Raw genomic sequence first — 12,983 nt, 5'->3', positions numbered from 1 at the left:
ATGATGGCGGATTCCTCCATCAATTTGAGAAAAACGTCCTTATAAGCCACCTGCGAAGAATGTACTCTCTCCCCAAAATAAATCATTTACTCTTCACTGACCCATTGCTGCATCAGATACAGTCTCCTATGCCTCTACTCCACTGACCACTTAAACCCTACCTACCTGACCCCAGACACTGAAAGTGTCAGGATAAGCCTGAGAGATGAACACATGATAAAGAAAATGGTTTCATGACTATTACTGTACTTTATTGAGCTATATGTGTATTTTTTATTGTTCAAAAAAATGTCCCACATGTCAGTATTCTTCAATAAAACGCCATAAAAAATATTCAGTACAAAAGAAAGGCCTGGACTGGGGGTCCAGGCTTAACCGTGTCGTGTTTACTTGGGAGGGGCAGAGTTGCATGTGAAGCTGGCCAGGGATGTGAGGAAAATGAAAAATACTCGCCCAATGCTTGTAATTTCCTGGATTCTCCTCTGGTATATTCAACCTTTGTGCTCTCTGCATTTTGGCTGTCTTCTTTGGTATTTTCAACCCCTGCACTCCCTGTATTTTACTGGAGTCTCCTCTGCAGTGGAGTACCTAGCGTTTTTGACACCCAGGGATGATCATTTTTTAACACTCTCTCCTCTATATGAAAAAAAATTGTTTTTTTTAGTAATAATCCACGAGTCACGCAATAAGGGTGTACCTAGGAAAAGGCAGCATCTTAAACATTGCAGCGAGCACTAGAACATCAATACACCCATTGTAAAACTAAACAAGCCAGATTTACACACAGATCGATCCTGCACAATTAATACCAGCAGAAAATCATGTTTGTTTGCACAAACAGAACACAGATACACTTTTGCCCAGTACGGAATAAGTAATCACAAACTAAAAATAGAAATATGTAGCCAACTGTTAAACTGAACCACCAAGAAGCCAGACTCTACATACAATGCAACACCTCAGAAACAGTAGAAGTTTCTGTTTCTTCCTTATCTCCCCCCCTTTGTTCACCATCTACCCTCTCAATGTCCTTATCTTCCCCCCTCCCTTTGTTTTCTAGCAGTGCTTCTCCGTGTCTCTAGTTTACCTCCCCTTTCTCAGCACTACCCCTCTCTGTGGGCCTATCTACTCCCCTTCAGCATTGCTCCCTCTGTGTTCCTATTGACTGTCCCCACCTATATCCCCATCAACCCTCCATTTCAGTATTATCCCTCTGTGTGTGCCTATTAAGCCATCTACTCCCTTTCTGCATTTCTCCTCTGCATCCCTTATTCTCGATTGTTGTATCACTACTTGTCTTTATTTTCAGCTTATCCCCTTTCTTCCCTTGTTCCTGCACCCTGACACCAGCATTTTTCCATCCTCCCTCCTCCCCCCAGCCCAGTATCACATCTTTCCCTCCTTGCTCCCCCTCTCCACTCCCCCTGCATCTGGACCTCTCCCTTCCCCACGGCCCTCTTTGGTGACTTGGCAGCTGTAGCAATTAAGATAGGCTACCGCTGTCAGAGCCTTCCCTCTGTGACTTCCATCTATGCGGAAACAGGAAGTTGAAACAAAGCAGGTGGGAGTCGCAGATGGAAAGGCCCCCCCCCCCCCCCCGAACAATGGCAGCCCGTCTTAATCTCTGCAGAATTGCTGAAGAGGGTCGCAGGTAGAATGGAGAGGGTACGATGCAGTACTCGCTGGGGAGCAGGAGATGAAAGAGGGAGACAGGCTTAATGTTACCAATTGGTAGATGTGTAGCTGGAATGGTGGAGGAAACAGTAAACACCCCCCACCCCTTACATTACATTACATTAGGGATTTCTATTCCGCCTGTGCCTTGCGGTTCTAGGCGGATTACAATGTGGAAGATATATGGTCATTTCCAGTAGAATTACATTATAGGAGAATTACAGTAGATTTACGTTACAGTAGAATTACATTACAGGAGGAGAGTAAGTTACAGGAACAGTAAAGGATTATGATACTTCAATATCACAGAAAATGATACATATCAACTGAATCAAGTTGCATCGGGTGGAGAATAAAAGAGTAACAGTACATTCTAGATCACTGAAGATGTTGTATGAACTGAATCAAGTTTCTTCAGGTGGAGAGTAGCATCATATGACTGTAAGCGAGGTGTATTTATAATGTTGATGATTGTTTGATGTTGGTTACTTAATGTTGATGATATGGACTGTAGAGTGTTTAGATTGGGTTGGACAAAGAGATACTATAAGTGGGTGTTCCCAAAGGAGTTGATTGGGAACTCGTTAGATGGTAATTAGAGTGATGGGAGATATTTTTTGAACAGTAGTGTTTTTATTTCTTTTCGGAAATCTTTTATATCTGTTGTTTTGGTCAATAGTTTTGAGATGTCAGAGTCAGTTTTAGCTGCCTGTGTCCCCAGAAGGTTGTCGTAAAGTTTCTTACGTTGAGTACCGTTGAGAGGTGGGTAGGTGAAAAGGTTCTGTGTTCTCCTTCTTCTGGGTGAGAGGTAGTAATAAAAACGGTTGTTAAGGTGCCGTGGGTTACTTTGAAAAGGAGACAGTAGAGTTTGAATTGTGTTCTTGCTTTTATTGGTAGCCAGTGAGATTCCAAGTATGCATTGGTAATGTGGTCGTGTTTGCTGAGTGAGTATATGAGTCTGAGGGCTTTGTTCTGGATGGTCTGTAGTTTTTTTATTGTGTTGACAAGGCAAGGTAGGTAAAGGCTGTTGCAGTAGTCTACGATACTTAGCACAAGGGATTGGACAATGATCCTGAATTGGTCTTTATTAAAGAATTTTCTAATTTTTCTTAGATTTCGCATTGTAAGGAATGCTTTTTGGATGATTTTGTGGATTTGTATTTGCATTGTGCAGCATCTGTCTAGTTGTATGCCTAGGATTTTGAGGGAGCTCTGTATTGGGTACTTGATTGAGTTTACTTCCAGTTCTGTTAGGGATGGTTTTTTATCCTTAAGATGGTTAAGATGGTTTTTTATCCTTAAGATCTGCAACTGGGGCGGGCCACCTCCCACCCTTGGTACGCCACTGCTGAGGTGAAGGATCCTGTTAGCATGTAGCTCCTGTCAGTGATGCAGGGAGGGGGGGGATGGACCGCCCCAGATGCCATCTTGATGGGGCGCTGGCAACTCTCCTCCGTCCCCCTCCTCTGTATATCTTTGGTTCTTCGCCAGCTTAAGCAGCAACTCCAACCTGCTGTTCGCGCCGGCCTTGGCTGTCCCTCTGAAGTCACTTCCTGGTAACTAGGTTATTTTTCCCCAATGTGTATCACTTTGCAATTGTCCACAGTGAAATTTCATCTGCCATTTGGATGCCCGGCCTTCCAATTTCCTATGGTCTGCCTGCAATTTTTCAGAGTGTGATGCATATTTTGTACCTGCAAAGTCTGCTGGTACTCAGAGCTGTTATGGGATGGGGGGGGGGGGGGTGGTACTAACCCTCCAAGGCATCAATGTGCAGCTTCTTGTGATCTTGGGCTCACTGCCTCAGGTACAAAGTTAGTGCGGGAGACTTTCTGGGGATAGGAAAATATCTACTGTATCCAAATGCTTGAAGCTACAACTGAACAAAATCCCTTCCCTTCCCCAATGAGACTCAAGAGGGGTGGACGACAAGCACTCTATTCCACCACTAGAGGGGGCTGTGTCACTGGCAGGGGACTCTGGCAATCCAGCTGTATCTTCGGATGAGTTCCCACCTCCCACCAAAATCAGCCCTGCTCCCCTCCCCTGAATTTCTTTAGTGCAGGTAGAACAAATATTTCTATTTTGTGATTACAATTAGAGATTTGAAATGTGTTTCCTGCTAGAGCTGGTGTTAGACAGCGAGCACAAGCCAGGACCTAGCATGGGGTTGGAGAGGACAGGGAGATGTGTGTGTGTGTGTGTGTGTGAAGAGGATGCAAAGAAAACCTGACAATTAATTTTAAAGCTATAAATTCAATTGGCAAAATCAAATTGAAAAATATTTTCCCTCAATCAGACAGCTCTAGTTCCCATCTCCCACCAAAACCAGCCTTGCTGCCCTCCCTTCCCCTGAATTTCTTTAGTGCAGATGGGTCTGTTGATGAGCAGCCTGTAACTTTGTAAGCAGTGATACTGGGATGGAACTGCTGGATGCAGGAAGCACTGGTGAACTGGGGCTGCTGCTGCTGCAGCAGCATTTGGTGCGGACAACGTGCCATTGAAAGAGGCACGAGCGCCGTGAAGTACTGAACGTGCGCGCAGGCAGCAGTGGCTGCGCGAGCTGTTGAGGGAGCTCACTGATTGGCTGCAAGCCGGGGCGGGGGAAGAACTTGAACCAGAAAGGACCTCGCTGATTAGCTTGCGGTCTAGGGCGGGAAGATGAGCTCCTGTCAGCAGGGTGTCTCCCTGATTGGCTGCTGTGCAGGGCGGGAAGGGATTCTGTCAGCGTGAGGTCTCCCTGATTGGCTGCAGTGCGGGGCGGGAAAAGCTACCGGCGTCGGTTGGTTTGAGGCTTCTGCTCTTTATGAGGAGGGCTTTTGGGGGTTGCACGTGAGCAACAGCTGGGAGGAATCCATTAGAGTGTGGTGGGTCGTTCCTGGGCATTTTGTGGGAGAAAAAGTAGTTGGCATCAAATGAATTATCAGGGTTCAATGACAGACTCTGTATCTGAGCAAGTTCTAGACCTACAAGGGGGTGCTGAAAAGTTCTCACCCCTCCAAGAAGGGAATGACATGGAGGCCATGAAACTTACAAGTTATTGCACATATTCATAGGGTTACCAGATTTTATGACTGCCCTATTCCACCCAGCCCCAGCCTGTTCTGCCCAAGTCATGCCCCGTTCTGCCCCCCCCTCCCCCAACCTCGAGCTTGGAGGGCCTCCCGAGCATGCGCAGGTGTACATAAGAACATAAGAAATGCCTCTGCTGGGTCAGACCCTAGGTCCATCGTGCCCAGCAGTCCGCTCACGCGGCGGCCCAGCAGGTCCAGGACCTGTGCAGTAATCTATCTATACCCCTCTATCCTCTTTTCCAGTAGGAATTTGTCTAATCCTTTCTTGAACCCCAGTACCGTACTCTGCCCAATCACGTCCTCTGGAAGCGCATTCCAGGTGTCCACCACACGTTGGGTAAAAAAGAACTTCCTAGTATTTGTTTTGAATCTGTCTCCTATCAACTTTTCCGAGTGCCCTCTTGTTCTTTTATTATTCGAAAGTTTGAAGAATCTGTCCCTCTCTACTCTCTCTATGCCCTTCATGATCTTATAAGTCTCTATCATATCCCCTCTAAGTCTCCTCTTCTCCAGGGAAAAGAGACCCAGCTTCTCCAATCTCTCAGCATATGACAGGTTTTCCATCCCCTTTATCAGACGCGTCGCTCTCCTCTGAACCCTCTCGACTAACGCCATATCCTTCTTAAGGTACGGCGACCAATATTGGACGCAGTACTCCAAATGCGGGCGCACCATTGCCCGATACAACGGCAGGATAACCTCTTTCGTTCTGGCTGTAATACCCTTTTTGATTATACCAAGCATTCTATTTCGCTCTCTTAGCGGCCGCTGCACACTGTGCCGTCGGCTTCATTGTCATGTCCACCAATACCCCAAGTCCCTTTCCTGGGTACTCTTATTCAATAATATCCCTCCCATTGTATAGTTGTACCTGTATAGTGTATAATGCGATGACATTACACACATGCATGTGACGTCACCGCATTGCATGCGCAAAAGCCCTCCAGACATAAGAATAGCTTTACTAAATCAGACCAATGGTCGATCAAGCCCAATAGCCCATTCTCACAGTGGCCAATCCTGGCCAAAACCCAAGGTGTAGCAATATTCTATGCTACCGATCTATAGCAAGTAGTAGCTCCCCCCCATGACTTTCTCAACAACAGACTATGGACTTTTCCTCCAGGAAATTGTCCAAACCTTTCTTAAAACCAGCTACGCTATCCACTCTTACCACAACCTCTAGCAATGCGTTCCAGTGCTTAACTATTCTCTCAGTGAAAAAAAAAATGTCCTCCTATTAGTTTTAGAAGTATTTCCCTGTAACTTCATCGAGTGTCCCCTAGTCTTTGTAATTTTTGACAGAGTGAAAAATTGATCCACTTGTACCCGTTCCACTCCACTCAGGATTTTGTAGACTTCAATCCTATCTCCCCTCAGCCGTCTCTTTTCCAAGCTGAAGATCCCTAACCATTTTAGTCTTTCCTCATACGAGAGAAGTTCCATCCCCTTTACCATCTTGGTCGCTCTTCTTTGAACCTTTTCTAGTGCCGCTATATCTTTCTTGAGATAAGGAGACCAGAATTGAACTCAATACTCCAGGCCAGGTCGCACCATGGAGCGATACAAAGGCATTATAGCATTCTTAGTCTCGTCATTATAGCATTCTTAGTCTCGTTAACCATCCTTTTTTTTTTTTTTTTTTTTAAATAAATCCTAGCATCTTGTTTGCTTTTTTTGGCCACCATAGCAGCCCTGAGCTCAAAACTTTTAAAAACCCAGACAAAGTGCCAGGTTTTTAAAAGTCCTCTGGACACCTGGACAGCCCTCTAAAAAACAGGACATATTCAGATAAATCCAGACATCTGGTAACCCTACATAGTCACCTCTAAGTTGAACACACTTGGCACATTGTGTCTGAAGTTTCTGTAATCCTTCCAAAAAAATACTCTGATGTCTGGTCACTTAAATACTGCTCCACTGCTGCAATCACCTCTGAATCACTTGAAAATTGTTGCCCTTTCAGACTCTATACTCTGAAACCCCAATTGCGTCAAAACATCCATTGTTTTACCAGCCTTGTGAGCAGGTGCACTGTCATGCAAAAAAAAACAAAAACAACTTCTTTCCATGGCTTCCATCTCCTTTTTTTCTTTCAGTGCCTCCTTTAATTGGCACAGCAAGTTATTGAACCTTGTGTAAGTGTGGCTGATGTAATTTTTCATAAAAAAATAAATCTAAAAGCGTGACTTTCTTTATTTAAAGGTTTCAATGTCGGATCAAGAACTAGAAATTAAGGATGAGAACAAAACAAGGAGTCCACATTATAGCAATATAGAAAGAAGTGTGCTGTCTGTTAGTGAGACCCATTCACGGTAAGAAATGGACCTTGTTACATTTGTCTTCATTTCTAGTTGGAGAGCAGAAACTCAAATCAGTGTGTGATGGTCAAATCACCTCTGCCTGATGGTTCCATAGAGATGTGCACCTTGGCTCTTCTCTCAGCAACCAGATCCAGATGTAGTGGCTTTGAAAGCTAAATGAGAATGGGGGATAGGGGTGGATAAGGTGGCAGGTGATAGAGAGCATTCAGGGTTTGGAGATGGGTCTGATGGGTCTCTTTCACTAATTCATACTTCCGGGCTGTAGATCTTTTATGATTTTTTCTCAGTTTTTCAAACTTTGGATTGTATGTCAAAGTCACAGACTCATATCGATTTATGATTCTTGTACTGTTCTTATTTCTTTGCTTCTATTTGAGGTGCACATTGGAGTTTTAATGCTAAAGCAATTATTTCTCCCTAATGCAGTTTAGTATGCTACAGCGCATTTAAACGTAGTTCATACCAGATAGGGAGGGCACTTTTCAAAGGCCCAAATTGGTTGTTCAAAAATTACTCAACCCTCACTCATTTTAAAGTATGCAACACATAAACATTCAGACCCATGCACATTAGATGTTCCCCAGATCCTACTTTTCCCTCTCTTGGAAACCTTCTCTGATCTAACGTTGTAACCCTTCTTCCATAACTCTTTTTGTAATCCGCTTTGAACCAAAAGGTAATGGCGGAATAGAAATCTGTAATGTAATGTAATGTTCCTGTGATTTTGTTTAGGTCAAGAGAGGGAAATAGTTTATTTTAAAACATTCATACTCTAGGTATGCTATTTCTGAGAGAAAAAAAGTATCACATAGAAAAAACAGGTGCAAATTTTTGTAGTTACTTTAATCCCAGAATAATTTTTTATTTTGAAAATGAGCGCAAAGTCTACCAGTAAAGAATGAGTAATTTTGTGGACAGATATGAAATCTGCCCCATTAATTAACTTGATGTAGTGTTTCTCTACTTATGCAGAATCAGCCTTTGTTGGGTGCAAAGTTATAACATGGTACCTATATGAAAATCCAAAAATCCATCTGTTTTTATCAAGTCTCATACAATGATCCCCAATAGAACACAAATGCTTTTGCATAAATTGACCTCTGTCAGAAACATAGAAACATGACGGCAGATAAAGGCCAAACGGCCCATCTAGTCTGCCCATCCACAGTAACCATTATGTATACACAGTGAAACTCCATGGAACACCTACTCATGCACCATTTTGTCAGCACACACTTTTGGCACATGTAAAACATGCTTTAAACATAATAAATTCTTCATAAAATTAGCCCTTGTATGTACTGTATGAAATCTTCAAAAGGTAAACATTAGCATTCAGTGGTAATGATTAAGTAAGTTGTACTCCTGGTTTTATGCCTCTTCATCTAGCTAGAGCAGTCCAGACTTTCCTACCAGCAGAGGAAGGCAAAGAACGTCACAGTACTGATGTCATCTTTAATAAAGTGCCCATTAACTTCCAGTACTCCAGTATTCTCTGTCTCCAGCAAATGGTGGTGAAGCACTGCTGAAAAGTCTATGGCCTGGATTGTAAATCCTGGTTTGAACAGGTAGCCCACAGAAAAACAATCCATTCTTTACTATCTGGGCAATAAGCAATCAATCTCTCTGTTCCCTACCTCATTCCTTCACACAACATAGTTCCTGAGCAACATTTGGCTGCAGTAAAGTATATTTTTTAAAAAACAAATAAACAATGGGTGCCTAGATTGGGAGATTCCTCAGGGTGGAAGATACCTAAACAGGTGCACTGCCATGGGTGCATTGGGAGCAGCTATGGCAATGGGAGAGTCCAAGTGGACCACAAATTTTATTGGGGAAACTGCTACAGTAGTTTCTGCACTTGGGGGGGGGGGAGGACAGAGATTCAGGACTATTGCAGTGGGAGCAGAGCAAGTTTTTGTGGGAATGGGCAGGTATGTTACTCCCTTCATGTACCTCAGGGAGAGCAGTCTGAGACCTCACTAGCTTTATTCCTGGTCTCAGGAAGGTGATGTGTCAGTCTGGGAAGCTGACTGGAATGGGAGGCTCTGCCTCTGTGGGGTGTTTCCCCCCCCCTACACCCCATATATCTCTATTGTTGATATTGTTTAGGCTGGAGCAGAGGATGGTGGAGACTCAGGCTTGTATGGGGTTAAAGGAGTGGCAAGTTCCAGCCGACAGGCTAAGGTGTCTAAAGCCAGGGGGAAGTTGTATCCATAGCTGGAGGAGAGGAAGGATTTGAGGGCTCCACAGGTGGACATATGGGTTACAACTGTGATCCAGAAGATAATCATCTCTGTAAAAGCGGATTTATACCTGAAGGATAGAGGAGACAATACTCTTTTGAAGCAGTGTTTGAGGTGACAGGATTGGCTCTACAAACAGCAGTCTGTAGCAGCTAAGTTGTCAGAGCATCTTTGTTGAGTTCAGGAGGATTAGGAGGGTAACCAGGAGGAGGTTGACTTGTCATCTGAATCAGCAGCTTAGCTAGAGACTGGAGTAGTTTTGGGGGGTGATGTTGCCCTATATGATATTGTTGGGGCCTGAGCCAAGGGCCTGGTCAGTGTGTTAGCAGCTTGGCAATTCCTTTGATTGCGCAATTAGTGGGGTTGGCATCTGAGGCACAATTAGGTAACGTTCCATGCAGTAGACAGCTTGTTTTCTGGAGAGGATCTGGAGAAGCCAGTTTGGTTTAGTGACGATGATTGTTAGACGGGCAGAGAGTTTTGTGTATCCTGCTCTTAGCCTTCCGAAGTGTAACTCATCTTGATCTACTGCTGAAAAAGGTTTGAGAAGAATCCAAATAGATAAAATAGTGGGGTTACACATGGTGGCATCAGTACTTTGATGTTCTTTGCCTCTGTCTTTTGGTAGGGGAGAAAAACCCATAAGTCTGGATGGACTCAATGAAAGGTAATTACCTAGTCAGTAATTAACCCTTTTGTGAGGTACTGTATAGCAGCATTGTGTTTCATGTACATTACTGTTCCATGCAGAAATGATTCATCTGGCCTTTCACTGGGAACTTCCTACACAGACACTGATGTGGCACCCCTGGATGGCAAATCAGAAAACTATTTTGCACTACTGGATTCAAACCTCCAGTGTTTGCAAAACAGAGCCCAGGAACTCATTGATAAAGTTAATGAAAAAAGGAAGGAAGACCAGACTCTTCTGAATAACTTAAAAGAAAGCCTAATGGTGAAGGTAAGAGGCCTCTAGCACTGGGCTAATGAAAGGAGAACCAGCTAGCTCTCACTAAGATTAAGTGGGTTTTGTTTTACAAGTGAAATTTTAGTACGATATGATCAAGCACCAGCAAATGCTGAGAGGCTTGAACAATCCTTGCTGGAGCTCTTTCTTGGGTGTTAGATGCCAAAGCACTGTATTGTGGAGTACACAGGATACAGTAATGTTGCAAGCTTTACTACATGACACTTTAGCTCCTGGAAGAATTCTATGTAATGGTGCAATTTTTTCCCCTTAGAAAGAGAAGCGACTTATGATACAGTTGCAGTTGCTATTCTCCTGGTTCTAGTGCATCAACAGGGCAAGGGGTGGGGGAGTGGGGCAGCACAGCACAGCTCTGGCATACGAGATGGGGCTCTTTACCCTCGAAAAGCGGAGACTTAGAGGGGACATGATAGAGACCTATAAAATCATGAAAGGCATAGAGAAGGTGGAGAGGGACAGATTTTTCAGACTAGCGGGGACAACAAAAACATGAGCTCATTCAGAAAAATTGAGAGGAGACAGATTCAGAACAAATGCTAGGAAGTTCTTCTTCACTCAGAGGGTGGTGGACACCTGGAATGCGCTTCCAGGGGAGGTGATAGGCAGAGTACATTATTGGGGTTCAAAAAGGGACTGGATGACTTCCCAAAAGAGAAGAGGATAGCAGAGTACAGATAGAGGGTTACTTACAGGACATTAAGTAAATGGGATATAAACATCCTAGGTAAGGAGCACTTACAGGTCATGGACCTGGTGGGCCGCCGCAGGAGTGGACTGCGATGGACCCCTGGTCTGACCCGGCAGGGGCAATGCTTATGTTCTTATGCTTATACTGCTCTTCCTTATACAATAACAGAGTAGTTTACATAATCAATAAAACAGTAACACTAACTTTCCTTCTAGTTGCTGGACCTGCCCCTCCTACCTCCTCCCCAAGTGGCCCAAACACTAAAGAAACATCAGCGCTGTGCTGCTTTGTCTTGCTCCCCCCGTCAGACATCCATTGGAAGGGGGCAGGACAAAGGAACTCTTCAATGTGGGCTGTGTTCTTATAGGGCTTATGCAGCGTTGATGCTTCTTTAAGCTTCAGGCCTGCCCGGAAGTAAGGGGTGGCAGCAGCAACAGGCTTGGCAGGGAGATAGGAAGGGAAGAAATGATGGGGTTCAGATTATGAAGGGGAGATGCTCAAGTGAGGGAGAAAGCAGCCCAGCTGAAGATTGACCTAGGGTTGCCACTAGCTTTGCTCTGGCCCTGTGTTTCAGTGGCAGATATAAGACTTTTTTTTCCCCCCAAGGAGAGTGGAAGGTCCCTTTTCTGTTTAGCACCCCTAATCCACTTTGGCTATGTTTTTGTTTTAAAATAGTGTGATTCTGTTACTCTTTGACTATAGAACATTGCTATCTGGAGTAATTATTTCAGATGATTCTTCGAGCATCACTCTAGCTTAAATTACTGTGATGAAGGATGTTGCTTTCTTCTACTACAGTGCTTCCCAAACCTGTCCTGGGGGACCCCCAGCCAGTCAGGTTTTCAAGATATCCCTAATGAATATGCATGAGAGAGATTTGCATACCTGTCACTTCCATTATATGCAAATCTCTCTCATGCATATTCATTAGGGATATCTTGAAAACCTGACTGGCTGGGGGTCCTCCAGGACAGGTTTGGGAACCACTGTTCTACTATATTAAAGTTTGGAGAGAAGGCCCTTGAATCATTTGCACAGCGCTCACCTCTACCTATTCTACCAGCTAATTACAGACCGATCAGGGCACCAAAACAGAACTTGTTTGAATTCTCTGATAAATATTAGCTTTAGAGGAATTAAGGCACATTTTCATCCTCTCTTGTCAGGAAGTTGGGTCCAAATACAACTGCTGGTCTACAATCTTTAAACACAGTTATGACTTTTTAATCTCCTGGTCTTTGAAAGGTTTCAGATCTCTCACAAACACTGGAGGATCAGATGTATCAGATCTACGACCATCACAACAAGCTGCTGCAGGACAAACTGCAAGAGTTCTTGGAGATCATGGAAAGGATCAGTCAGCTGGAAGCCGAACTCAAACAAGTCTGCCACACCGTAGTTACAGTGTACAAGGACCTGTGCGTGCAGCCTGAAATCTGAGGTCCCACTGGCTGTAAAGCGTGACCTCTGTGCTCTGTCACAATCCCAGCCTTAATTTCACCATGTCCCATTAAGCATGGGCTCAACTTTTAGGGCTCCTTTTACGAAGCCGCATTAGCGGTTTAATGCTCGTAATAGCGCACGGTAGTTTTTTGGCTAGCGCAGGGATTAGTGCGTGATTAAAAGTCACGTGTGATAAAGCCGCTAACGCAGCTTCGTAAAAGGAGCCCTTTCTTGTTGTGCTTTGTATTTGGACTGTTGTACTTTGTATTTAAAAAAAAAAAAAAGAAGCATGGGCTCAAATGCTGTTTGCTTGTTTATCTCTGAAAATTATAAGCATGCTACTAGTTCTTAGTTTCTGTTTATAACATTTTTGTGGCATTTATTACATTAGTGTTTTAAATGCCGTGTCAGCAGCTATAGAAGCAATAAACGGCTCTAGTTAATAAAACAAAAGTTTGAATAAGTTTAATGATGTAGTAATTTTGTTTCAATGCAACCAAAAAAGAAGTATCACCTTCCCAGGACACAATTGAAAAAGAAGCAAAT

General features: G+C 43.9%; 1 protein-coding gene across 1 annotated transcript; it reads left to right on the top strand.

Moving 5' to 3' along the window:
* Nucleotides 1-4,525: 4,525 nt before the first annotated feature.
* On the top strand, nt 4,526-12,721 carry SYCE2 (synaptonemal complex central element protein 2). The gene is made up of 4 exons (XM_033925500.1): nt 4,526-4,536; nt 6,954-7,063; nt 10,069-10,279; nt 12,240-12,721. Exons 2-4 carry the CDS (start codon nt 6,960-6,962, stop codon nt 12,432-12,434), a joined length of 510 nt encoding a protein of 169 aa, XP_033781391.1. The 5' UTR covers nt 4,526-4,536; nt 6,954-6,959; the 3' UTR covers nt 12,435-12,721.
* The last annotated feature ends 262 nt before the right edge of the window (nt 12,722-12,983 follow it).

This window comes from Geotrypetes seraphini, chromosome 16 (genome assembly GCF_902459505.1).
Source record: "Geotrypetes seraphini chromosome 16, aGeoSer1.1, whole genome shotgun sequence".
NCBI classification, from domain to species: domain Eukaryota; kingdom Metazoa; phylum Chordata; class Amphibia; order Gymnophiona; family Dermophiidae; genus Geotrypetes; species Geotrypetes seraphini.
This window is presented reverse-complemented; position numbering and strand designations above follow the sequence as displayed.

What these genes read in the sequence shown, in the direction of transcription:
- SYCE2 (XM_033925500.1), top strand. Translation starts at nt 6,960, where the DNA reads ATGTCGGATCAAGAACTAGAAATTAAGGATGAGAACAAAACAAGGAGT. An exon ending in GTTAGTGAGACCCATTCACG is followed by an intron (nt 7,064 to 10,068) that starts GTAAGAAATGGA and finishes TGTTCCATGCAG; the next exon opens with AAATGATTCATCTGGCCTTT. An exon ending in AAGAAAGCCTAATGGTGAAG is followed by an intron (nt 10,280 to 12,239) that starts GTAAGAGGCCTC and finishes GGTCTTTGAAAG; the next exon opens with GTTTCAGATCTCTCACAAAC.